The sequence below is a fragment of the Anabrus simplex genome, chromosome 1 (assembly GCF_040414725.1).
Source record: "Anabrus simplex isolate iqAnaSimp1 chromosome 1, ASM4041472v1, whole genome shotgun sequence".
In the NCBI taxonomy this organism is placed as follows: domain Eukaryota; kingdom Metazoa; phylum Arthropoda; class Insecta; order Orthoptera; family Tettigoniidae; genus Anabrus; species Anabrus simplex.
In genome coordinates this window covers 1221987665-1222014901 of record NC_090265.1, presented here as the reverse complement: position 1 = coordinate 1222014901, position 27237 = coordinate 1221987665, and the positions used below count along the sequence as shown (strand labels likewise).

General features: G+C 40.4%; 1 protein-coding gene across 2 annotated transcripts in view; it reads right to left on the bottom strand.

Annotated features, from left to right (window-relative positions):
* LOC136858203 (RNA helicase aquarius) overlaps positions 1-27237 on the bottom strand; it is a 686829-nt gene that overhangs the window by 147008 nt on the left and 512584 nt on the right. For both annotated transcript variants that reach the window (XM_067137584.2, XM_067137585.2), the window contains exon 7: positions 2036-2149. In XM_067137584.2, coding sequence (XP_066993685.1) covers positions 2036-2149 — 114 coding nt within the window. The remainder of the gene's footprint in view (positions 1-2035; positions 2150-27237) is intronic.

Sequence of the window (27237 nt, the reverse complement as noted above, 5' to 3'; positions counted from 1 at the left end):
ATGGTATTTCTGTGTCGGTTATGTCCACAGTGACAACGAAATGCATTTTTTACTTTTCCTTAATGTCTGTCTGTCTGTCTGTCTGTCTGTCTGTCTGTCTGTCTGTCTGTCTGTCTGTCTGTCTGTCTGTCTGTCTGTCTGTCTGTCTGTCTGTCTGTCTGTCTGTCTGTCTGTCTGTACATGCATCACTATAAAACGGCTAAAGAGAATTTAATGAAAATCGGTATGTAATGACGGGTGATGAACCAATGCAATCTAAGCTACAAATAATTTTATTCACGCTGAGTGAAATGGTAGTTTAGGGGAAGGTCTGAAATGTAATTCTCAAATAAGTTATTTATGTTATTAGTGGTCGTATTGATAAATACTACATAACTAACCTAACTTTAGTTATGTCGTAAGTTAGTAGTAGTTATGTAAGATGTTATTAAATTTCCGATCACTTATGTCTTATACATTTTTTTTTTTGCTAGGGGCTTTACGTCGCACCGACACAGATAGGTCTTATGGCGACGATGGGATAGGAAAGGCCTAGGAGTTGGAAGGAATCGGCGTGGCCTTAATTAAGGTACAGCCCCAGCATTTGCCTGGTGTGAAAATGGGAAACCACGGAAAACCATCTTCAGGGCTGCCGATAGTGGGATTCGAACCTACTATCTCCCGGATGCAAGCTCACAGCCGCACGCCTCTACGCGCACGGCCAACTCGCCCGGTTTATACATTGTTACCGTACCGCATATAATCGGAGATATTCATGAATTTGGATTTTTGTTACTAAGTCCATATCAGCGCCGAGTCACGAGAAAATGGGTAAACAGAATTTAGTGAAAATCGGTATGTAAAGTCTGAGAATAAGGAACTACAGTCTACGATATAAATAATTTTGTAAGACACCCTAATATCACAGAGTCGTAAGAAAATTAATGTGAAGGCCTGCAATACAGAAAGCTCATAAACTTTAGCAACAATAACACTACATTGACCATTGTTTGTTGTGATGTGCTTTTTGTCTTCTCTTTCCTCTCATCCCCGATAGATAGCATTAATGCAGCGTACCGAGGTTTTTTTTTTTTAATTTGCATGAAGTCGCACCGACACAGGTAGGTCTTATGGCGTCGATGGGATAGGAAATGAATAGTGGTGTGAAGGAAGCGGCCTTGGCTTTAAGGTACAGCCTGGTGTGACTGGTGTGAAAATGGGAAACCACGGAATACCCATTTTTTGCTTAACGTCGCACCGACACAGATATGTCTTATGCGACGATGGGATAGGAAAGGTCTAGGAAGTGGAAAGAAGCGGCCGTGGCTTTAATTAAGGTACAGTCCTGGCATTTGCCTGGTGTGAAAATGGGAAACCACGGAGAACCATCGTCAGGGCTGCCGACAGTGGGGCTCGAACCCACCATCTCCCGAATACCATCTTCAGGGTTGCCGGCAGTGGGGTTCGAATCCACTATCTCCCGGATGCAATCTCACAGCTGCGCGCCCCTAACCACACGGCCAACTCGCTTGGTCTTACCGACTGTAACAGCCTGCCTGTATATTGGTGGGAAGTAGCTGGGGTGTAAGATAACTTTCTTCTTTAGCATGCCATTCCTCTGGTTCATACATTTTCTGATACTACTGGTACGTAACACACACTGGTACATCATAGTATTCGAGCTATTCAATCCCTATTCTGAGGCACTGATTGGAATGAGTAGTGTGCATATTTAACGGAATAATGACAGAGGAGTTTTCACGGCAGTCTGCGACCTGGTTATTCCAGCTCTGGAACTTTGGACTCTTAGATCGGCACCGTAGTACTCTTCGTTGAAAGTGAGAAAGTGTGCGGTTTTTCATTTGATCGAATATTTTATATGATAACATTGCTTTCAATCGCTACATTCCTACTGACGTTTTTGTAATGTCCTATGTTGAATTCAGTTAGGAAAACCACCAAGTCAGTCTTTCTGAGAATCCCGTAGCGAAGCACGGGTACATCAGCTGGTAAATAATATATTGTAGAGTAAAAACGATAATGTCATTCACAATACCTGTAATGAAGTAATTTTTGAGTAGTGGATTTGCGTCATATCATGATCTGTAAGAGGATCGCCTGTTTCATCATTGATTTCGAACCGCGAGTAGAACTTCAGCATATCCAGTAACTGGAACAAACAAATAACACACAACAGCATCAAGAATAATTCCAAGAAAAACAATTTCGTAAGCTATTTAAAAACATGACTTCAATCGTTTCCTGCTTAAAAGCCTATAAACCCAGACTGTTATAATTGATGTAAAGAAATATAAACACATTAACTATATAAATATGCCGAAACTAACTTCCTTTAAACAGTGATTATTCAAATAATGACAAGTGAGCATTTATTAAATTAATGATTCAAACATCAGTATCTCCATTAAGCAAGGAACAAAGTTGAATTTCGATGTAGTTTTATAACTGTGGATCATTAACAATTCTCAAATGAGGTCATGGTTTTACAGATTTCGAGAAAACATTCGATTCAGTATATTCTAGGTCCGTATCGGAAGACCTCGTAAAGCAAGGAATTCAGAATCCATATACCTAGCTGCTACACTGCAGAAAGGAGGGAGAAAATCTACTTACGATAGCTGCCTAATACCAGGGAAACTACAAAGGTTCAGTCTACTTATTAATCCATAAGTACAATAAGAAAATACATGTAATTAATTCTCATTGGAATTTTTAGAAATGTTGCAAAATGCATTGATTTTAGGGCAGCTACCTCCGATAGATTCTATTTATTCTAGTTACTTTTCAGTTATACAGATGATTTTATGATATTTGGAGTGAATCTCTCAAACTGCAGTTGAGATACCTACTGTATATTGCTGAACAGCAGTAGGAGTCGAAACCTACAGAAAATATTCACAGAGAAATTTGCGATTGTTCCGCGCGCACAAAACAACGTATCAATAACTTTCCAGTTATTTTATACTTGTGTCCTACGAGTCTTCGTTTACCAGACTTGGTCAAGATAGTGCAAAATTTTAAATTGAGAAAGGTGTTTACCAAGACGATTCCCCAAATTCTCATTTGCTTCAGAACAAATCTGAAATGCCCTTAACTGAACAGAAATAGATTTCAAAGTATGTGGACTATTTTTTAAATCAGAGCAGATTATTTTTAAGTTGCTTTACGTCGCTACGACACAGATAGGTTTTGTGGCGACGATGGAATAGGAAAGGGCTACGAGCGGGGAGGAAGCGGCCGTGGCCTTAATTAAGGTACAGCCCCAGCATTTTGCCTGGTGTGAAAATGGGACACTACGGAAAACCATCTTCAGGGCTGCCGACAGTGCGGATCGAATCCTAAATCTCCCGAATGCAAGCTCACAGCTGCAAGTCCCTCACCGCACGGCCAACTCGCTCGGTAATCAAAAATTTGCGTAGGAGAATGCTAGACTTCACAAATGAAAGAGAAAAAGTAAGCTGAAAATGAATCTAGATAAAACAAAGTTGTATTCGCTCAAAAGGGAAAATAAGAATAAATTCACAAGTGATAGAATCAGAGCAATCCTCTTGGAGTATAGGTAGCGAGCTTGATCCTTACTCATAGGCCTCGGGTTCGATTCCCGATCTGTCTACAGATTTTGTTCTGGACTGAGGACTGGAACGAAGTTCAATCAGACTCGTGAGATCAAAGTTCAATCAGCCTCGTGAGATCAACCGACGAATTGCCAGCGAGAGACAGCGGACCTGGTCGTGGAACCCAAGCAATATGACTAACCACAAAACACTCAATATCTGCAGGCCATCTGGCTGGAAAGCAGATGTCTTGACAGGTCAACGGCCTTAATAGGCTATACTTGCCGTGAGTTTGCCTTGATAGAATCATAGGATCAGTATGTGTATTTAGACTTATGGGAAGCATCAGGAGGAAGTTTTACGAAATAATTAACAAGGAGTCAGAGTAGCATAGAACTCATATGGAAAACTAAAATTTTCAAAATCGGTCTGCCACTGAGCTTAATGAAGGAGGGGTGGCATTTAGCCAGTATTCTCCCTGCAATGACACATTACGGAAGAGAGACTTAGAGTTACGATATTAAAACTACCCAAACCTTAGAATAGTCCAGAGAGCATGTCATTTCATGGGTGACGTCACGGTGACTGTGTGGAACAGAAGTAAGACCCTCTCCAAAAGCACATTTACTTTAAACACTCAGACCTCGCTGAGCAGATTCTAAAATGGCCGGCCATAGGAAAAGAAAAAAGAAAATTACTCCAAAACCGGAGCAGAACCAGAACCGGAGCAGAACGGGTGCGGAAACCTAGGAGGTATAAAGGAGGGTACAAACAGTATTAACGGGAGAAAAGTACACATGAAGTCCTACACTAGACTCCTTTCGACTGTAAGCAACCTAGAGGATCTCCCACATACGATGACTCGATAAGTTCGGATTAATTGTTGGGATCAAGTGGATGCAGTCGCATAAGGATCCGTGGAAGAATTGGGAGAGGCCTTCATTCAGCAGTGGACTGCTAGTGGCCAACGATTCACGACGATCCTTATTAACACTGGTACAACCATGAATTCTCAGCATTTTTTACACAAAAGAAATAAGAACAGTCAACATCAAACACACATAGGATAATATCCTGAAGTAAATAACATAACTTCATGGACAAAATTATGTAAATGGCTATGACAAAGGCCTAATTAACTAAGCGTATATGCAAGACTGAGCAGTAGTTAAAATCCACATGGCTTCATTCGGTCTTGCAGATGAATACTTGTTGAAAGTTCGTTGTTGTTGTTATTCTTCTTCCTTGTTTCTGTTAATATCTGGTAAAAACGAACACATATTCAGTTCAGTTCAGTCTACTTAATATTATAATTGAACTTGTTCGAGGAACATCAAAACAGTTCTTGTTCTTGAATACTCTGATATTTACACGAATATTTTCTACATTGGGCTTTCGTAGGAAGGTTATAAATTCCCAAATGTTGGTTTAATATGCCAAGAACTTATGAATGGGATCTCTGGTATCATATTAATCCTACAATGTTGTCCAATCAGTAACCACTGACCTGCATTTAGGGCTGTCGTCCAGGTGGCAGATTCCCTTTCATTTCCTTACCTAGTACGTTCTTAAACGATTTCAAAGAAGTTGGAAATTTATTAAATTTATTGATAAATTACTCCAATACCTATTTCCTCTTCTTATGAACGAATATTTGCCCGAATTTGTCCTCTTGAATTCCAAATTTATCTTCATATTACACCCATGTTCATAAAAACAACATATTGAAAGAATAGAGATAGGAAGTTTATATTCACATGACATGTTTATCAGTATGTTCTACAGAAACGATTAGCATTTCAGTCGCCTAAGTTCAGAATGTGTCCTGTTGCCTAGTAGGCACTGGAGCCTCCGTAAGCACTGATAACGTGTTCCATGCGTGATGCCATCGACGCGTATAAGGCGCGAATGGCGTCCTGGGGTAGGCCTATAGCCATTCATGCTGCATTCACCTGGTTCCACAATTCATTTTTGGGTCACAACGCCGCACCCGACCTTCCACCATATCCCACACATTTTCGATTGGCGACAAGTCCAGGGATCGGGCGGGCCAGGGCAACAGTCCTACAACCTGTGACAACAAGAAGGCACGTGCTCGTGCAGCAACATGTGGTCGCGCATTGTCCTGCTGAAATCTGGCGTCTGGGGTGCTGTGCAGAAAGTGGTATAGCTACAGGTCCCAGGATGTCATTCACGATCGTCAAACTGGTCACAGTGCCCTGGACACGCACCAACTGTGATTTGTAGTTGTACCCAACAGCACCCCACACCATAAGGCCTTGAATTGCCGCTTTATGTCTTGTGCGAATGCAGTCAATGTGATGCCTCTCCCCCTGTCTGCGGCGAACCAAAATGCGGCCATCTTTTTCAAACAAACAGAACCTCAAATTCGTCCAAAAACACTAGCTGCTTCCACTCCCGTCCCCAGTGACGTCGTTCCATACACCATTGCAGTCTAGCATGTTTATGCACATTAGTCAAAGGTAGGCGGAGAAGTGGTCGATGCGCCGGTAACCCAGACAGTAATAAACGGCCACGGACTGTCACTCCTGATAGTGTATGATGTGTTACACTGTGCAACTATTGCGCCAGAACCGAGGAGGACGCAGATCTGTCCTGCAATGCCATTCGGATGCGGTGTCGATCTTCTCGGGAAGTGGTCTCGGTGGTGCAACCAGACCCATCTCGTCGTGTTCTACGGCCTTCTGTGAACCGGTTTGTATACACCCGTTGCACTGCCGACAAACTTCGTCCCACACGAGCAGCAATTTCCCGGGTGAATGCATCACGTTCTCTCATGCCAATAATGCGCCCTCTTTCAATCTCACTCATTTGACGGTAAGGTTCTCGCATACTTCTGCGAGGCATCCTGCACATATGCTCAAGTCGCACTGATCCATTACCTTCTGTTTACAGCGACAACGAGAGCCGTAGACACATTTTACCAGTCGGTGGTGGTGCGCCGAGATATAGATGTGGACCTTGAACCTGAGGACAAGACATATGCACATGTCCTGTGAATACGAACTTCCTATCACTAGTCTTTCAAGGTGTTCTGGTTTATATGACCATGAGTATTTATCACTCCATAGAGTATAATATCCTCAAAAGTCCTATCTGTGATTCCATTTCCCTACTCTTATCATTTATATACACAGTGGTTCAAAAAAGTATTGGTCTGCCCATAACCGTGCTATGAACGGAAGAGTATAGTACAAATAATGGTGCATGTAATGGAATTACACAAATGTGGGTAAGTAGGACAGTCAAGTACATGAGTAGGTTGAATATGGAGCCAAGGAGATTCACGCTGTTTGCAAACGGACCAGCAATACAACGGCGTGCGCCATTACACGCCAAGCAAGTATTGGTCTAGTAAACAATATCATCCTGACATCATGCGTCTGGGGCAACTCGGGCTCATCTTGTCTGTGCTGACACGTTGAAGGTAATATTCAGCACTGTTTCCGTGTTCAGCTAGCAATGGGAAGGAACATGAAAGAAACAACGTGGAAGAAAGGAGGATTGTAGTGCGACTATTTCAAAAAGGTAAATCTTTCAAGGACATAAGTGAAATTATTGGAAGAACTGTTACAACTGTTAAAATTATTGTGTACAGGTACAAAAGAACAAAGGCAATATATTTTTTTCTTTGCAAGTAGCTTTACGTCGCAATGACATAGATAGGTCTTATGGATACGATGGGTCAGGAAAGGGCTAGAAGTGGGAAGGAAGCGGCGGTGGCCGTAATTAAGATTATCAGTACAAGACAAACGGCAAATTGTGCGTAAAGTGGCCCTAAAATCCTCAGCTAAGTGCGCTGAAGATAGCAGCTGCGTTACAGCAAGATGTAGGAGTGCAAATGTCATCTGGAACTATCCGAAATGTGCTACGCGAAAAAGGATATGCGGGCAGAATAGCCCGTCGAAAGCCGTACATCAGTAAGGCTAACATTAAGAAGAGACTTGCATACGATAAAGAGAACAGAAATAACAGCTATGAGGATTGGAAGAGGTCGTTTTTTACCGATGAGAATAAATTTATCCTCTTCAGGCCCGACAGACGAGTGACTGTGTCGAGGAAGATGAATTCTGAACTTGAAGACAAGAACCTGACAGCTACTGTGAAACATGGAGGTGGTTCCCTGATGGTGTGGGTTTGCATGAGTGCGAATGGTGTCGGTAAATTAGCCTTTATTGAAGGGACTGCGGATCACAAAGCACACATTAACATCCTCAAGAGACATCTTCCTTCAAGTATACAAAAAAAATGGGACTCTCATCGAAGTATATGTTTCCGCTAGATAACGCCCCCAAACACACATCCCTGAACACAAAGCTGTGGTATTATATAATACACCGCATTCGATGGAAACTCCACCACAATCTCCCGGCATCAACCCCATCGAGAATTTGTGGCACTAGTTGGAGCAAAACGTGAGAAAACATGCAATATCAAACAAAGCTTTTTTTTTTTGCTACGGGCTTTACGTCGCACCGACACAGATAGGTCTTATGGCGACGATGGGATAGGAAAGGCCTAGGAGTTGGAAGGAAGCGGCCGTGGCCTTAATTAAGGTACAGCTCCAGCATTTGCCTGGTGTGAAAATGGGAAACCACGGAAAACCATCTTCAGGGCTGCCGATAGTGGGATTCGAACCTACTATCTCCCGGATGCAAGCTCACAGCCGCGCGCCTCTACGAGCACGGCCAACTCGCCCGGTCAAACAAAGCTGACCTGAAAGAAGCCTTCCTCACCGAATCGAATAACATACTAAAGGAAACTACGGAAACCCTGGTACGATCGATGCCAAATAGGTTAGCTGAAATTATAAAGAGGATCTACCACGAACTGAAACGATCACGAAGGATCAAGAATTGATGATTTTTTAGTTATATGGACATGGAAGAAGTTTGTTTTTCTTCAAATGTACATGATACAAAATATTGTAAATAATCAAGGATTCCAGTATATCGTCGCTGGCGGGACAAAACCTCCTATCTGAAATATTTTAGCATAGAACTTTGGCCGGTAAGGTTATGTCATCTAAAGTGCAATATTGTGTGGATATTGTCAAGGCATTCTCGCTCTTCATAATGTATGTGCTACAGATCAGTATATCTACAAAAATATTATCATATAGGAAGTTTTGTCCCGGCATGGACGATATGTCAGTTCTTACCAATACTTTTTTGAGCCACTGTTTATATACACAGTTCAAAGAAATTACGGGAACATGTTTTTGAACGTATGCCATGCTCCACAAAACAATATCTCACACCCAGGTATATTGTATTACCAACTACAGTAAACCTTTATTCTTTACCGTTGAAGTATACAAAAGAACATCGATGGATTCGCGTTCATTTTCAGAACACAAACGGAAATGTCCAAATAGGGGCGAAAACAAAGTGATAACAGTCCATGTAGTATACTGAGTGTCCTGTAATTACCTGTAAGACAATTGGTTTTTAGTAAGACAGATTTGAGATTGCTAAGCCATTTCCGTGAATATTTCATGAAGGACGCGTGTGACTATTTTACCAACGCCGAGTCGTCAAAATATAGTGCCTATCAAATGAGGTCAATTAACCAGTTAATTTGGTACGAAATAATTTTATAAGATGAACAATGTCACTAGCAAGTTATCAAGTACCGGTTACAGCAAAAACGGTTTTAAATACATTTCCACAAAGTCGGAAAAAGTACGCACATTTTCTTGGCGGCAAAAAAAAAAAAAAAAAAAAAAATGCCTGAGGGAGGGGAGAGAAACTATAAATAAGAGGGGGCGCCATCTTGAAATCACCCTCATTGTATCATTGAAGCTTGCGAGAGGGGGGTTATACTACTGAGTCAATCGATCGTCGAGAAATAGAATAAGTCCAGCTGGCCGATGTGGCCGGGGTCTTGACTCCAAGTGGAGATAGTTGTTCATCGCAGAATTAATCTGATGTAAAGACGGTCAAGATACCGAAGTAGTATTGGTGAAATTATAATATATTGTGTTGTAAAGAAAAGTATTTCGTGTGCGGGCAACAATCCAATCATTCGAGTTCGATCTGCGAAAACACCGAGTGAAGGCCATTTCTTTTTTATGCTTTATTTTTCAGGAAAAGTTATTCCTGTGAGGCTCATCTTACAGGATCTCAGCAAGATATATCAGATATTATAGATTTTTACAATGCTGCCGACGGTGGTATTAGAAGCCACCATCTCCCAAATGCAAGCTCACTGCTACGCAACCTTAATCGCAAGCCCCCCATCCCTCTCTCTCTCTCTCTCTCTCTCTCTCTCTCTCTCTGATGGCTGTCTCACACTTCAGCTCTCTTAAATGTCAATCAACTGAGCAATTCAAAATATGACCTAAGAGCAGTTGTGAAATGTGTAGTCGCGAGTACCGGCCCCTGAATTCGTTCGAGCATAACGAAGATATTACACCTCCCTCTCCTTCATAACGTCCCCCTCCACATACAGGGAAAGCCAGCAGCTCCTCCAGCAGCGGATTTATCCCTTCATTCTTGCCGGGTATTTGTTTACATAATGTACTGCCGCGTGATGCCTGCTTTAGCAATAACTGTTCAATGCCTATTTTTCTAAATCCAATAAAATGTGTTCTTCGGTCAGAATGAGAGAATAATTATGTTTGAGCTCAAAGATAAAATGTTAATTGCTAAATATATTCTAAAATGCAACGAATACTCAACGGCACTGCTTCCATGCCAAAAAAGGTTACAACTTAATTATACGTGAATATGCAATTTAGAGAACGTAATAATTAAACAAGAAAGAATGGGATATTGGTGAGAAGGTGCCTGTGGCGAAGCGTGCTAGTATCCACTGTTACCACTGGTAACAGTTTGAAAATATACATTGTTGGATGCGCTTGAGAACGGTTGGCTGTTGAGAGAGCTCTTGCATTATTGTAGTGATAAAGTAGTGAAAACCTATTGAAATAGCTTAATTTTGTGTATATCTGATTCATTTAGTGCTGTTTATATAGTGGTGTTTAGTGCTTGTTGGTAGAAATTGGGAGTTGTAATAATTATTTAAATTTTGTAACAAGTAATTCAGTTGGTCTTCAGTAAATTACGTTTTCTAGGTTAAGTAGGATAGCTAGGTGCACCTTGTTTCGAATTTAGGTTTAGGTAATACTTTAGGTAACAATATTAACTTTAAAAATATTTGTAAATACCGGTATCTGTAGGTTCGTTGGTTGTACTTACAAAGGCAGATTATCATAAGGAATAGTACCGTAACTTCTGCAGCAACTTCTCCGGTATTTCGTATAGATATACGTTCAAACTATCGCGAAGGTAATAATTTACTACACTAAAAAACACGATACGCCTGTAAACTTCCATTTAAAAAGAAGTTAAAGAGATTACACGGTAATAGTTAACAGTCGTATTGTTATTGATTATTGTCGCTCCTCATATTCAAATATTGCATTGTTGGCTACAGTCGTGAACAAAGGGTGTAGTGTAGTCAAGTAAATATAAATAAAAATCAGCTGACCTTGTATTCCATTCATTTGTACTTCTGAGTAGGTAGTTAGTATCCGTAATTTATATTTCGCTCCCTCGATTAGCGGTTAGCTAATAATAATAAAGTTCATATATCCCAGTAATTGCAGTTCAAGTCCCTGGAGTAATAGTAGTAGTTTTGACAGAAATAGTTGAGAAATTATTGTAGACAACCTCGTATTTTTCAGTAGGCCTAATTAAGGACACTTTTTTTTCTCCGTCCCGTGGAGTAGGGAAAATAATAGTAATCCACCAGCTGTAATAATCACATAACCACATTTCAGTAGAATTGTAGTGAAGATAAGGTATAATATATTAGATAGTATCTTGCCAGTTATATTCGTGTTTTTCTTCGTGTACGGCAATCCTTTTGATACTTAAGCATTTAACCAAACGCAGTATAGTGTAGTGTAGATACATTGTAGTATAGATACAGTACGGTACATTTAGATAGTGCCGTATCTTGCCTGCTATATTTGTGTGTTATCTTTCGTGTGTATCTATTAGACCCTAATACTAATAATAATTTGTCTAAGCATTTAGCTTCGTTGGTAATCTTTGAGTACAGTAGTTCTTGCAAATTTCATTTATGTTGTGCTTAGTAGTGACATACGGTACGGTACCGGTATCGTAATTAGGATACGTCTGAAAGTAGTTTAAAAATTACTGTAGTGTACTGTACAGTAGTATACGAGTAATATCCTATTAGAATTTAGTGTGCTTATTTTATTATTGTAAAATATTTATGTAGTACTGGTGTAGTAGAGGTATCCGTAGAAACTCGTACTAAAATATTGTTGAAATTAGGATAGGCTTAATTGCAGTTCGGAATTGTGTAGTTCTTGTGTATTACTTTCGATATTCAGTAATTAACAGCAGTTTTTATCCTGTTAGGGGTTGTAGGATTAAAAAAAATAGAGCACGACTAAGTAGTATTGTAGTGTAGTCGTATATTAATTACCTTATTGCTGTGTACTATCCCAGAAAATATATCCCTCCGTTCATTTATTTTTTTTGCAAATAAGTTACTTTTTTAATTTATAATTTTTCCCCGTAAAGAATGGCTAAGGAGCGCGAGTGTACTTATTGTGGGTGTGGTGAGGCATTGAGGGGTATGAGGGAGGAGTTGGAAAGTTTGAGGGAGATAATTAGGATTCTCACAGAAGACAGGAAGGAAGATAGGACTTCCTCAAACAATGTACAGGTTACAGTAGGTGTACAAGAGGGAGGGGAAGGAAAGGGAGGAGTTGTAGAAGACAGGTGGTCTAATGTTCTAAGGGGAAGGAGATTGCAGGCCAAGGGCTCTATTCAGGATCAGAATTCAGGACAGGTGTCTGTGCGAAATCGGTACGAGTCACTCCAGGTAGAACAACAGAGGGAAGATGAGGGACAGGGAACTGTTGCTGAGATGCATGGAAGTAGGAGGAAGGGAGAAGGTAGGAAAGGGAAATGTAGAGTAGAGGATAGGAAAAGACAGGTGGAACAGGGTCATGGGAAGGAGAAAAGGGAGGAGGAAGTAGCTTCTGCAGCTATCAGGAGATATAGGGCTGACCAGGAGGGGAGGGGATCAAATGAGGTGGGTAGGGTTGAGGCTCTGGTCATGGGGGATTCCATCGTTAGACACGTAGGGAAAGTGTGTGGAGGAAAGGGAACCAGGGTAGAATGTTATCCAGGAATTAGGTTGAGGCAGATGTTGAGGAAAGTAGAAGAGAGGGAGGAGGGGAAGGAGAAGGTGGTAGTGTTTCACGTTGGTACCAACAACGTAAGGCAAGCTGATATAAGTACCAACATAGTTGGAGATGTGTGGGATCTGGTAAATGCAGCACGGGTGAAGTTTAAGAAAGCGGAGATTGTTATTAGTGGAATACTGTGTAGGAGGGATACTGACTGGAGGGTGATTGGGGATTTAAATGAGACTATGGAGTGGGTATGTGGGAAACTGGGAGTGAGATTTTTAGATCCTAATGGGTGGGTAGGAGATAGGGATCTGCGCTCGGATGGCCTTCATTTAAACCGCAGTGATACGTATAAGTTAGGAAATTTGTTTGGAAGGGTAATAGGGAGGTACATTCAGGGAAACGGGATGGCCTAGGGAGCGGTGATAAGGGAACAGGGAACTGGAAATCAAGTAGGGATGACATAAAATTGTTAGTGCTGAACTGTAGAAGTATTGTAAAGAAAAGAATAGAATTAAGTAATTTAATAGATATATATTTACCAGATATTGTAATACGAGTTGAATCATGGCTGAGAAATGATATAATGGATGCAGAAATTTTCTCACGGCACTGGAGTGTGTATCGTAGAGATAGGATAGGAAAGGTGGGAGGGGGAGTTTTCATTCTGGTGAAAGAAGAATTTGTAAGCTACGAAAAAGTTAAAGATGAGACACATGAAATTCTAGGTGTAAGGCTCATTTCTAAAGATAATAGGCAACTTGATATATTTGGAGTGTACAGATCGGGAAAGGGTAGCACTGATGCGGATTCGGAATTATTTGATAGGATAGTCAGCTATGTGGGAAACGACATGGAAAGAAATGTGATTGTAGCGGGAGATCTGAATTTGCCAGATGTAAATTGGGAAGGAAATGCGAACGACAGGAAGCATGACCAACAAATGGCAAATAAGTTAATATGGGAAGGACAGCTGATTCAGAAAGTGATGGAACCAACCAGAGGGAAAAATATCCTGGATGTGGTGCTGATAAAACCAGATGAGCTCTATAGGGAAACTGAAGTAATAGATGGTATTAGTGATCATGAAGCTGTTTTTGTGGTAGTTAAAAATAAATGCGATAGAAAGGAAGGTCTTAAAAGTAGGACTGTTAGGCAGTACCATATGGCTGATAAAGCAGGTATGAGGCAGTTTCTAAAAAGTAACTATGATCGGTGGAAAACGGTAAATAAAAATGTAAACAGACTCTGGGATGGGTTTAAAGAAATTGTTGAGGAATGCGAAAACAGGTTTGTACCTTTAAGGGTGGTAAGGAATGGTAAAGACCCACCTTATTATAATAGAGAAATAAAGAGACTAAGAAGGAGGTGCAGACTGGAAAGAAATAGAGTTAGAAATGGCTGTGGAAGTAAGGAGAAATTGAAGGAACTTACTAGAAAATTGAATCTAGCAAACAAGGCAGCTAAGGATAACATGATGGCAAGCATAATTGGCAGTCTTACAAATTTTAGTGAAAAATGGAAGGGTATGTATAGGTATTTTAAGGCAGAAACAGGTTCCAAGAAGGACATTCCAGGAATAATTAATGAACAAGGGGAGTGTGTATGTGAGGATCTTCAAAAGGCAGAAGTATTCAGTCAGCAGTATGTAAAGATTGTTGGTTACAAGGATAATGTCGAGATAGAGGAAGAGACTAAGGCCAAAGAAGTAATAAAATTTTCATATGATAACAATGACATTTACAATAAGATACAAAAGTTGAAAACTAGAAAAGCGGCTGGAATTGATCAGATTTCTGGGGATATACTAAAGACAATGGGTTGGAATGTAGTACCATATCTGAAGTACTTATTTGATTATTGTTTGGTCGAAGGAGCTATACCAGATGAATGGAGAGTTGCTATAGTAGCCCCTGTGTATAAAGGAAAGGGTGATAGACATAAAGCTGAAAATTACAGGCCAGTAAGTTTGACATGCATTGTATGTAAGCTTTGGGAAGGCATTCTTTCTGATTATATTAGACATGTTTGTGAAATTAATAACTGGTTCGATACAAGGCAATTCGGTTTTAGGAAAGGTTATTCCACTGAAGCTCAACTTGTAGGATTCCAGCAAGATATAGCAGATACCTTGGATTCTGGAGGTCAAATGGACTGTATCGCGATTGACATGTCTAAAGCATTTGATAGGGTGGATCATGGGAGACTACTGGCAAAAATGAGTGCAATTGGACTAGACAAAAGAGTGACTGAATGGGTTGCTATATTTCTAGAAAATAGATCTCAGAGAGTTAGAGTAGGTGAAGCTTTGTCTGACCCTGTAATAGTTGAGAGGGGAGTTCCTCAGGGCAGTGTTATCGGACCTTTATGTTTTCTTATATATATAAATGATATGAGTAAAGGAGTGGAATCGGAGGTAAGGCTTTTTGCGGATGATGTTATTCTCTATAGAGTGATAAATTAGTTACAAGATTGTGAGCAACTGCAACGTGACCTCGAAAATGTTGTGAGATGGACAGCAGGCAATGGTATGTTGATAAACGGGGTTAAAAGTCAGGCTGTGAGTTTCACAAATAGGAAAAGTCCTCTCAGTTTTAATTATTGCGTTGATGGGGTGAAAGTTCCTTTTGGGGATCATTGTAAGTATCTAGGTGTTAATATACGGAAAGATCTTCACTGGGGTAATCACATAAATGGGATTGTAAATAAAGGGTACCGATCTCTACACATGGTTATGAGGGTGTTTAGGGGTTGTAGTAAGGATGTAAAGGAGAGTGCATATAAGTCTCTGGTAAGACCCCAACTAGAGTATGGTTCCAGTGTATGGGACCCTCACCAGGATTACCTGATTCAAGAACTGGAAAAAATCCAAAGAAAAGCAGCTCGATTTGTTCTGGGTGATTTCCGACAAAAGAGTAGCGTTACAAAAATGTTGCAATGTTTGGGTTGGGAAGAACTGAGAGAAAGAAGTAGAGCTGCTCGACTAAGTGGTATGTTCCGAGCTGTCAGCGGAGAGATGGCGTGGAATGACATTAGTAGACGAATAGGTTTGAATGGCGTTTATAAAAGTAGGAAAGATCACGATATGAAGATAAAGTTGGAATTCAAGAGGACAAACTGGGGCAAATATTCATTTATAGGAAGGGGAGTTAGGGATTGGAATAACTTACCAAGGGAGATGTTCAATAAATTTCCAATTTCTTTGAAATCATTTCGGAAAAGGCTAGGAAAGCAACAGATAGGGAATCTGCCACCTGGGCGACTGCCCTAAATGCAGATCAGTATTGATTGATTGTACAAATAGAATATTCTTTAATACTAATATTTAATATTATTGTTTCTTCGCCTGGACATGCCGCGAGAACTCTATTGCAGTAAATCGTCACCGTCAAAGCTGAGCGAGAGGCTGTTACTCCTCATTGCAGTGGTTACGCTTTGAGTCTCTTAACAGCTAGACGAGTATTACTGCGCCTGCGCCAAGCAAGGCCTCTCTCCCTCAACACTGAGATGTATCCTCGCAAAGACTGTATCCTCGTATGTTCTCTCGTGTTACCACATGGAAAGTGGAAACGTTACTGTAGCTTATACCATCGGTGTTGACCTGCACTGTCCGTTCGTTCCGCCGCGCTCAACAGTGCATTGTTATATTATTGTTATTGTTTTCTATTATAATACGATCGTACTTTTCTTGTTGAAGTGTGATTTTATATTAGGCAAGGATAGCCTATAGGGCTGCACAACGTATTAAACATTAAAATGAGTGCTGTCACTTCCACTTCGAAAATAAGCGAATTGGCGGGCCCAGAATATTCATGAATAGTAGAAAGCTTAATGAACATGCTATTTTCGTTAAGAACATTTCAAGAAAAGAAAAATATAATCGAAAAAAAGTAGACCCAAGCCTTCTCTTAAAAACTGAGTCAAGGAATCGTTCGAGCCAATGTAAGAACAGTACGATATTTTTATGACTCCTAGTATATAGATCTAGATTGGTTATGTGGTTGTGTAAAAATGAAAAAAACTGTATTGTTAGCCATGTATTCTATTTTCCTTAGAAAAGAATGCTTGGAATAAAGCCTATGTGAACGATTTAGATATATATATACTCTCAGGAGTATGGTAACACTTTTCAAAACGTCACGCGTCGCCACTGAAAGGTGACATTAATATATTTTATTTCTTTATCTCCTCATTCCGAGTATCCTCCTGTCATCGTTCCCACCTGTTCGTGGTATTACAAAAAAATGTATTCCCTAAATATCCACGTTTCAGAATATCTGCTGTCAGAGTTGGAGTTACGTTCGAGATTACTTGCATCTGCGAATAGTTGTTCTTTTCAAAGTGATCACATTAAAATCGCATTTAAAAAACTCGCTTAACACACGCCAGCAAAGTAAACACATTAAAATCGCAAAAAAGAACTCGCTTAGCACACGCTAGTCTTCTTGCTCAGTTAATTGTTGCTGCTTATGACTTTAATCTCTAATTTTGATAGGCCTATGCACCAACCTTGTTTAAGATTCGGCTAACCAGTGTGTTTTTAAACATGATTTAAATTTAAGGACTGGTTAGAAAGAAGTGTGGAGCACCATTCTTAATCAATGTTTAGTTAAGCACGTTTAGCTGGCGGTGGAGATAAACACTACCGTGTGTTGAACTTGCTAGCGAAGAATAGTGAACGCGCTTCAGTGATTTCGTGTTTCTTTTGTTAGGAGGAGGAACATTCATTTCTTCTTTGCTGACAGTACTCATCAGAAACATGAAAAAAACAAAAGAGAAAGAGATCGTCCAATTTTTCGGATTTTGAAACAGATATTGCGGCGTAATTGCAGAAGCTACATTATTACTCACGTCGTGTATAATCTGAGCTACTATTGTTCTGTGCATATTAATAGTATCACCTACAATTGTTAAAGGAACGAGTGGCGTAATACCTCGATATAGTGAGCAGTATGTTGATAGCAGAAACAGGATGATTTCTCTGCGTTGGAAACTGTAGGTTATTTTGCATTGTTTCCGGTGGTGGTGGTGGTGGTGGTGGTGGTGATTATTGTTTTAAGAGGAAGTACAACTGGGCAACCATCCTCTATATAACACTAATCAAAGAGAAAAATGGAAGGGATCCGCCACTTCGAAAAATGAAGGTACCGGTCAAAGAATGACAAGGGCCACGAAGGGCGTGAAAATTAGACTCCCTAGACCTCGCAAACCTAATAGCGTCGGAGTCGGAAAAGAACAAGAGTTGACCAAGGGAGGTCGGATAGGATAGATGAAAGTGAGGAGCCTGGCACAAGTAAGTGGAAACAATGTCAGGACTCAGCTGAGGGCCCCGTGGTCGCCAACCCACGCTCCAAAGTTCAGAGCCCCTGGAGCCCCTTTTAGTCGCCTCTTACGACAGGCAGGGGATACCGTGGGTGTTATTCTACCGCCCCCACCCACCCGGAAGAGATGAAACTGTTTTTCTAGATAAGCAAAACCTTTCCACAAATTTCCCATCACTAAATACTTCAAAAGGATCACCTTTCTATACAATTATACATTCGCGCCCATTTCCATTCTGTTCTATATAATAACAGTTCATCTTCAAAATCATCTCCACTCCGAAAACCGTCAAAGTAGTTAGTGGGACGTAAAGCAAATAACATTATTAAATCAATTCCAAATCTAGCAGCCATTTTTCCTTCACTGCTAATCACTGTTTATGTTTGGTAAATCGCTCGAACTTGACTGTTTAACTTTAACCGACAATAATCAGGGATTTAAATAATAATCAGGAATGATGCTCCGCAGTTTCATTTAAACAAGGTTTAGGAAGAATCTTAAACGCTGACTAGGGTAAATAAGGTTCGTGCACTTGGCCACTATAGTTGGAAGATAATTTGTTTCAAGTAAAAAGAAACTGAGATCTGATTGAACCACTAAACATTGACGAGAAAACGTTCTTTCTTTCTAGAAATAATGTAATGTTTTACAGTTGCCCCGCGGTGTACCTGCGGGAGACGAGCATGCAATCCCACTACTATTCCTCTCTTTGTGTCGTGCGGGGAGTATTCTCATTACATTGCTAATTCTTGCTGTTTTGTAACCACTGACTAAGAGAATTCAAACCGTAAAGCTCAAATTTATTACTAAAATCAAAATAATTAAAACTCTAATATAAATATCCTTGGAATTTGAAATATGAAATATGAAATATGAAGGAAGAAACAGAATCGCTACCAACTCCTATTATTGGCATTCTAGTAAGCTCATGGCATATGCTCTGGCTCACACGGCTATGGAGATAGGCTCCCAGGGTAAATGCCAAGGTCGGATAAGCGAATCTTTGATGCACACAAACGAGCATCAGAACAAACAGATCAGCACAATATTTCAAGTGCTGACGTCCTAGAAGGCAGCTGGTCTTCTTCTTCTTCTTCTTCTTCTTCTTCTTCTTCTTCTTCTTCTTCTTCTTCTTTTCGTTAAGTGCCATCTCCTCTCAGAAGGTCGACTACCATCATCGAGATTCTTGCTTTAGCTGATGCAGCGCGAAACAGCTCAGTAGTGGAACCGTTAAACTAAGTTTTCAGATTATCAATCCAAGAAATGAGTCTTCTTCCTGCTCTTCTTTTGCCCTGTATCTGCCCTGCAGTAGATGATATTTTTTTCCTCGCATCACTTGACCGAGATACTGAAGCTTTCTCGGTATTTAATATTCCTTTTCTCTTTCCCATTCGCCTCATTACCTCATCGTTTGTGACCTTATATGTCTAACTCAGCCGCATTATCCTTCTGTGCGTCCATTTTTCTGCCCATTTTTCTTTCCTTTATGGTCCAGGTCTCAACTCCATAGAACAAGGTGGGGAAGACGTAACATCTCAGAAGTCTTTTAAATGTTAAGTACTGTAAGATCTCTGCTACAGAACGCTCTCCACATTTTATTGAGTACATTTCTGGCTTGGCAGACCCTGGACTCTCAGTACAGTCAATGCCGTAGTTCACATTTGTTCCTAAATACTTGTATTTTATCACTTGCTGTATTGGCTCTCCATTGATCATCAAGCTCTCTGGGTGCTGTATTCGTGATATTACCATACAACTGATACTACACACCCAAAAATGAAAGCCATAAGGAGCTTCTTGAACGCTGAACTGACCAGCAGAGTAACTACCAACTACTTGCAGAGCGTAAGGCGTGTCCTCAGCCTGAAGGCTGGTTGGATCCTCAATAGATTCACTATCAGCTGCCATAAGTAGCCTAGGTGTCACCGACGATGCATATTAGGGAAATGAGGAGTGAGGTACGTAGTTTCCCGTTGCTTTCCTCACAAAGCCAGAAGTCGCTGTTATATATATCACGTACCAGGAGACAGTATATTCTGCACACTATATCTCACCAAGGATATAAATAATAATAATAATAATAATAATAATAATAATAATAATAATAATAATAATAATAATAATAATAATAATAATAATAATAATAATAATAATAAGAAAATTCCCGCTAACTGTAAACAGTTCGAACATTGTTCGAATTTTGCCTTAAACGCGTTCTTTAAGCACACTTACATGTCGACCGAGTATGTCAGGATTTTATCCCACAGTCTTGAACTAAGAAGACGAGTGTCTAACCACTTGTACCACAAGTTTGGTGACCGTAGCAATGGTGGTTTAAAGGAAAGAACGAAGATACTAGTATTATCAGTTTTTGTTAAATATAATCAAAGGAAGAACAGTTTCAACTTCCCGAAGTATCAAGGTCAACTAACAGAAAGGGAGGGGAATGAAAGACGGAAAATGTAATACACCTTAAAACTCGCAAACCTATTATCGTCGGGTTCGGAAGATGATAAGAGTTGGCAGGTAAGACGAAAGGATCGGAGTAAAATCTCATCTGGAGCTCACTAGACACGCCTCGTTCCCGTAGGCGACCTGCGCGTCGTGATGAGGATGAAATTATGATGAAGAAGACGCACAAACCCAGCCCCCGTGTCGGAGAAATTAACCAATTATGGTTAAAATACCAGACCCTGCTGGGAATCGAACCCGGAATCTCTGTGACCAAAGACTAGCACGCTAACCATTTAGCCATGGAGCCGGACACGCCTCGTACAGTGTAGCCCTGAAATGAAGGGTTTGCGTTTGAAAGTTAAACAGCAAATACTGCAACACATAGCAGAGAAGAATAAACCCGTACAGACATCGCTAAACAAACTTTTTCATCAGGGATTATTTTTATTTCCATACTCTGGAAATATTTTTTTCAACATGAAAACTGAGTAAAATTTAAAGGAGTCGAAAATAAAGCGAAGTAATTCTGAGCGCCTGCTCAATTCTGCGCGAATAATAAATTCAATATTTTGTGTCTTGAATCTAATTTTGACTGAACAGCTTTCTCCTCCACTAGGTTTTTCTAGCCTGTTTACAAATTTCCCTAACCGGTCGCAGACGAATTATTAGATAAAAATTTGCTTCAGGTGGAAACGACTACAGGTACTTGTTAGTGTCAATCGTTCTCTGGAAATAAGTTCGAATCGATGTAAATAAACATAAACAAATAAATTAAGCCTACTGCATAATCCAATCGTAAATTCTGAAGGTGATCGTGTCATTCAAATAATAATAAAAATAACTGTCATGTCTGTAATAGCGAGTGTGCATAACACGTAAGGTAGGGGCTCTTAGAAGAGTTAAGCCTCGTGCCTTCATCGAGGATCGCCGAGGATACTTTATAATAATGAATGGAAAAGGGAAGCGAAGAAGAGACATGCCCTCCCATCCTCTCCAGCTCTCTCAGTGCATTCCACACATCACTTTATAACATGTGCTTACAACCTAAAGAATCCATAATGTATAGCTCATATTTGTAACTACGTAAAATGAAAATAAGAAATATAGGCTACGTGTATATCTTTTACAATTCGTCGTTCGAAAGGATGCGTGTGAGAAATGTTTTCCTATTATTCACGAAATTAAATCGATTTTCACTACTTTTATACCATTAAATGAATCTATTACCTCGATGGAACGCTTTCAACCATTAGTTGTGTAGCCATCTTTAGCAACTGACTCTCGGTTCCGGAACACTTGATCTTTTTTGGTCCCATACCAATATTGTGGTTAGAAAGGTAGTTACGTATGATGTGGTCGTAAAGTGAATGCAGCTGAGAATGTTGGTGTCTTGAAAAATAGGGCGTGTGCGCATATACAGTAGGTCTTATGGCGACGACGGGACAGGAAAGGGATGAAGTGGAAAGGAAGCCCGTGGCCTTAATTAAGGTACAGCCCCAACATTTGCCTGGTGTGACAATGGGAAACCATGGCAAACCATATTCAGGGCTGCCGACAGTGGGGTTCGATCCCACTATCTCCCGAATACTGGATCGTCAGCCTGAACCTTAGTCAATAACATGGAAAGGTTGAACGGACTCACAAAGACACTCTGTAATAGTTTATTCGGAATTATTATAAAGGAATGCACGAAAGAGGAGAATTATACAAAGGCGCTTCAAGAAACTAGAGTTCACACGGAGAAACTGTACTCTACAGGCAGATACAAGGATACGCAGTAGTAGAGTACTGATACGCATTACTATTCAACATAGCCACCGTTCTTGTCCAAGCACTTGTACACCAACCAGGGCATCGATGCCGGCATGAAAGAAATCTGCGTCCAGTCCCTGACGCCACGTCATGTTGGTATGCTGAACGGTCGAATCGTCGTTCAACAGCTTACCACCCCGGTGTTCCTTGAAAGGTCCGAAGAGATGGAAATCATCGGGTGCCAGGTCGGGGCTGTGGGGAGGATGGTACTAATGGGTAATTTCGTCGCTACGGGAGCGACAATGAATTCTGCCAGCTGGAGCGTATGCGGGTAGTCATTCGCAGAAAACGACATGAACATCTCTCATTTGCCGACATGCCACTGCACGACAACGGCAGACTCCAGGCAGCCAACAGCACGAACGAACTGTTACAGCGCTTCCGGTGGGAGGTACAGAGAAGTTCGTTGAATATTTTAGTAGTCTATCCGTATTTGATACTTTCAACAACCCATCCAGACATTAGAAGTCTAATACCAAAAATCAGGCTCATCCAACTCAATAGTTCTAAAATATTTGAACAAAGAAGCAAGTCAGTAAAAAGATACTGAAGTTATTTTTTGTAACTAGTTGATAATTTAAAGGAATAATTGTATACTACATTGGAACTTCTCGTTCTCCTTTTAAAACGCGTTTCTTACTAGGTCAGCACATATAGTACATGCCGAAGAGATGTTAAGTACAAAATAATTGGCCGAACACCAGTGCGATCCGAATCCATAACCTTCTGATTTCGCGTCGAATGCTTTACGAATTGAGATGATGGCCTAGGTCATATTTGTTCTGTTGGAAAGGATCTGAGCTACCGGTCTGGTACTGCTGTGCTTGTCGCCCGTTTTGGGCCATTTCTACAGTTGAGAGGCCACCAGAGCTCAACCGGTAGAGAATCCGACGCAAAATCGGAAGGTTGTAGGTTCGGATCTCAATGATGTTTGGCTGACTAATTATATTCTGTATTTCATATCTCTTCGGTATGTACTATATGTACTGAATACGATCTAAAAAGTGGAAAGTGTATTTCAAATTTAAAATATTATAAGCTTGATTTGATTTTATACCTTGTAATATGGAAAATTTTTAAATATTCGTCATAAATCAGTAAAAGAGTAAGTCAGAAATAAAAATACGGTAATATATTTTACTTGCTTTCATTCTGGAGTACTATATATATTTTTCTGATCTGTGGTACCTCTGTCCTCCGCACACTTGTCAGCGATACTCGAGAAAAAAGTTTGAAAAGGGGTTGAGTATAATATATGTTTGCCTGTAGATTCATAAAACCAATAACGTAGCCAGAATCGAGCGATGGAGGGGGGGGGGGGTTGTATATTTACAAAATGCTAATATAACATAAGGAAGGTGGCAGAGCGTGTGTGGCGCGTGCATACAAGACTTGTCATTATAAGGACACTGATACAAGTGAATTATGTTGATATTCAGATTGCAGTACACTACAAAATCTTTCATTAAAATACGGAACAGGGACAATACGATCAGGTCAACAGTTTTACGGCGAACTGAATATTCAGTTTACAATCTAATATCCAATTTTCGAGGTCTCTTAGAAAATAGATTCAACAGATCTCTTTGTTTTACAATTAAGTTTTTGAATGTTTCTTTAGTTTATTGTCAGTTTGTTTATTTTTTGTAAACATTCCATAGGGGTGGGGGTTCTAAACCCCAGTAAACCCCAACTCCCTGGCTATGTCCCTAAAATAAACCCAATGTCCATAGAGGCAAATGGCTCGCTCGTATCTTAAGAGTATTTAACGGTAGCATATTACGATGATTAACATGGAGTGTATTTTATAGTCAATCAAAGTGAAAAAATTCCAACAGCTCGGCATATGTTGAGACCGTTTGCAGTTCAGATATTCTTCTTATTATTATACCAAAAATAGATGTAAATAATTATCTGTGGAGTATTTTATTTCAATTTGCTGTATGTCCCACCGACATAGATAGGTCTTACGGCGACGATGGGACAGGAACGAGGTCTACTAGGAATGGGAAAGAATCGATCGTGCCCTTGATTAAAGTACAGTCCCCCAGCATTAGCCTGGTGTGAAAATGGGAAACCACGGAAAACCATTTTCAGGGCTGCCGACAGTGGAGTTCGAACCCACTATCTCCTGAATGCAAACTGCACAGCCACTCGCTCGGCTCGAGTAATATTAGAATACTGAATGTGAAGATGATTCGAAACACGTGACTCCACCACCACCTAAAGGAAAGATTGTAGCTATACTCCGGCATACTCTTCTAGGTGATTATTATTTTGTATTGCCCTTTCATCCTCCATACTCTTTACATCGTCCATTTTACTTTGCTGAAAGTAACTAATGCAATAGCCTTTAATTCCTCTTATACTTCCGAGTGTGTTTAACTATTAATCTGATTATAAACTCAATGTAACTAGCAAATTATCACGTGTCGATCGGCAGAGCAGTTCACGACTTCCTAGACCTCACAAAACCCAATCGCGTTGGGATCGGAAGAGAGGATGGGTTGATCAGGAGAGGTCGGATAGAAAGAAAGGTTTTTTTTTTAAATTTCGTGTGGCCATTTCTAGCCGAGTGCAGCCCTTGTAAGGCAGACCCTCCGATGAGGGTGGGCGGCATCTGTCATGTGTAGGTAACTGTGTGTTATTGTGGTGGACGATAGTGTTGTGTGTGGTGTGTGAGTTGCAGGGATGTTTGAGGCAGCACGAACACCCAGCCCCCGAGCCACTGGAATTAACCAATGAAGGTTAAAATCCCCGACCCGGCCGGGAACCGAACCCGGGACCTTCTGAACCGAAAGCCTGTACGCTGACCATTCAGCCAACGAGTCGGACAAGATAAAAGTGATGAAACTGGAATAAGTGGAAGCAATGCCATGCTGAGCTAAGGCCCCATGGTCACCACACCGTGCTTCCAAAATTGAGCGTCTCTTAGGGTAGACAGTCCAAGCTGACAGAACTGACAGATGGAGGAGTAGAAAAATGTTATTGTGAAGCAGGCTTTCGCATCTTTAGTTTCCACACCTATGATACCCTGAGGCCAATTCGAGCCTGATCTAAAAGATTGAAGACCTCCATTATTCACTCGGAGGTCAAGTCCAGAAAAAATAAGCAGCAGATCATGCTACCGATTAAAATGTTATGGGAGGAATTGCACATGAAGAAGAAGAAGAATGTTGATGAATCCGCCAACTTTATCGCGGAACAACTTAGGACTGAACAAGCCCTGGAAATCGCAGGCTTGGACTAAAAACAGATACTACATTACAGCAAACAAGATAGTGATGAGCTCATAATTGCCGATCAGTTTAAAAAAAATCGAATGACTTCATTGGCGCCAAACGTTCTCAAGGCCAACACCCACGAATGGTCTGATTTATCTATGCAGAGGGCGTCTGTGCAGTTGCTGATGTCAGTTCTTCATTTTGCCATACTCTTCATATATGATGCAAAGTGTAAGGGGGATTTAAATTAACCAAGAAAACTCATAAATTAATAGAAAAGTGATAAAGTTTCTTCACAGAATCGAGTTGTGGAGGTAGAATCATTTTAAAATATACCATTCCCACACATTAACCATTCACACTTTTTACAAACTAACAATAAGAATAGATTTGCTTTATAAGATGTCATATTCTGCCGCCGGTCGAAATGTACGTAACTGTATTTCTGTTAGGTTTGGGATTGGGAAACTGTCCTCAAAACTGGAAATAAAACATCAACTTGAGCGAGTTATAAAACTGGAATGGACGAAAATATCGATAACCGATACAGAAGCTATGCATTTGTAAAAAGGAGGCGATGAATGCATAAAATGAACAGTAACCCATCCCAAAGTGATAGAGAAAAATAATAAATGATACATTCCTACAATTACTATGACATGAGGTTTGATAATGTTACGAGAAATAGGTAATACAACAGCGGGGAATAACAATCAAAAGTTTATATACGATACTCTACAAAATTCTCAAAAATAAGGACCAAACGAAAAAAAAAATATAGAGATAAAGCTTAATTACAAAAGTGACAGAAAACACAATGTGAAAAGAAGACTAGCGCATATCCTCTCTCAGAATGAAGAAAATAATTCACATTAAGAATAGATTTGCCTTATAAGATGTAATATTCTGCCACCGGTCGAAAGTTAGGAAAGAATAAAACCAAGGATAAGGGTACTATTAAGCAACGCGATTAAATACGTGTGCCAGTCCCGTGGTGTAGGGGTAGCGTGCCTGCCTCTTACCCGGAGGCCACGGGTTCGATTCCCGGCCAGGTCAGGGATTTTTACCTGGACCTGAGGACTGGTTCGAGGTACACTTAGCCTACGTGATTAGAATTAACGAGCTATCTGACGGTGATAAAGCCAAGAATAACAGCCGAAAGGATTAGTCGTGCTGACCACACGATACCTCGTAATCTGCAGGCTTTCGGACTGAGCAGCGGTCGCTTGGTAGGACTGTAGTGCCATGGGGTTTGGTTTGTTTATTAAATATGTGTAAAAATTCCACAAGCATGGGTCATCTAACAAAAAAGTAAAGGGCTGCCCATGATAGGTTGCCGTTATTCCGAGGACAAAATAATTTGTGCTTGCCACTTCATATATCGTCGTTGCGCCTCAAAATACCGCTAAGTGACAATGATGAGAAGAGAAATACTGACCCGCAGCACATGTATCACTCAGAAAGAAAACTCGTTAATCAAGTTCTTGCAATACTGAGCCTTAGATGACAAACATTTCTGGTTAGAGTTCTAAGCTGAAATATTATCACATAGCGATGTTTCTAGGCGCACCGACGGCATTTTGAAGTTTGTCACTACCTACACACATTTCCTTCCTCCGTTAGGGGTTACTAGACGGAATATTTCAAAAGAAGTGGTTCATTCGGCCGGGGG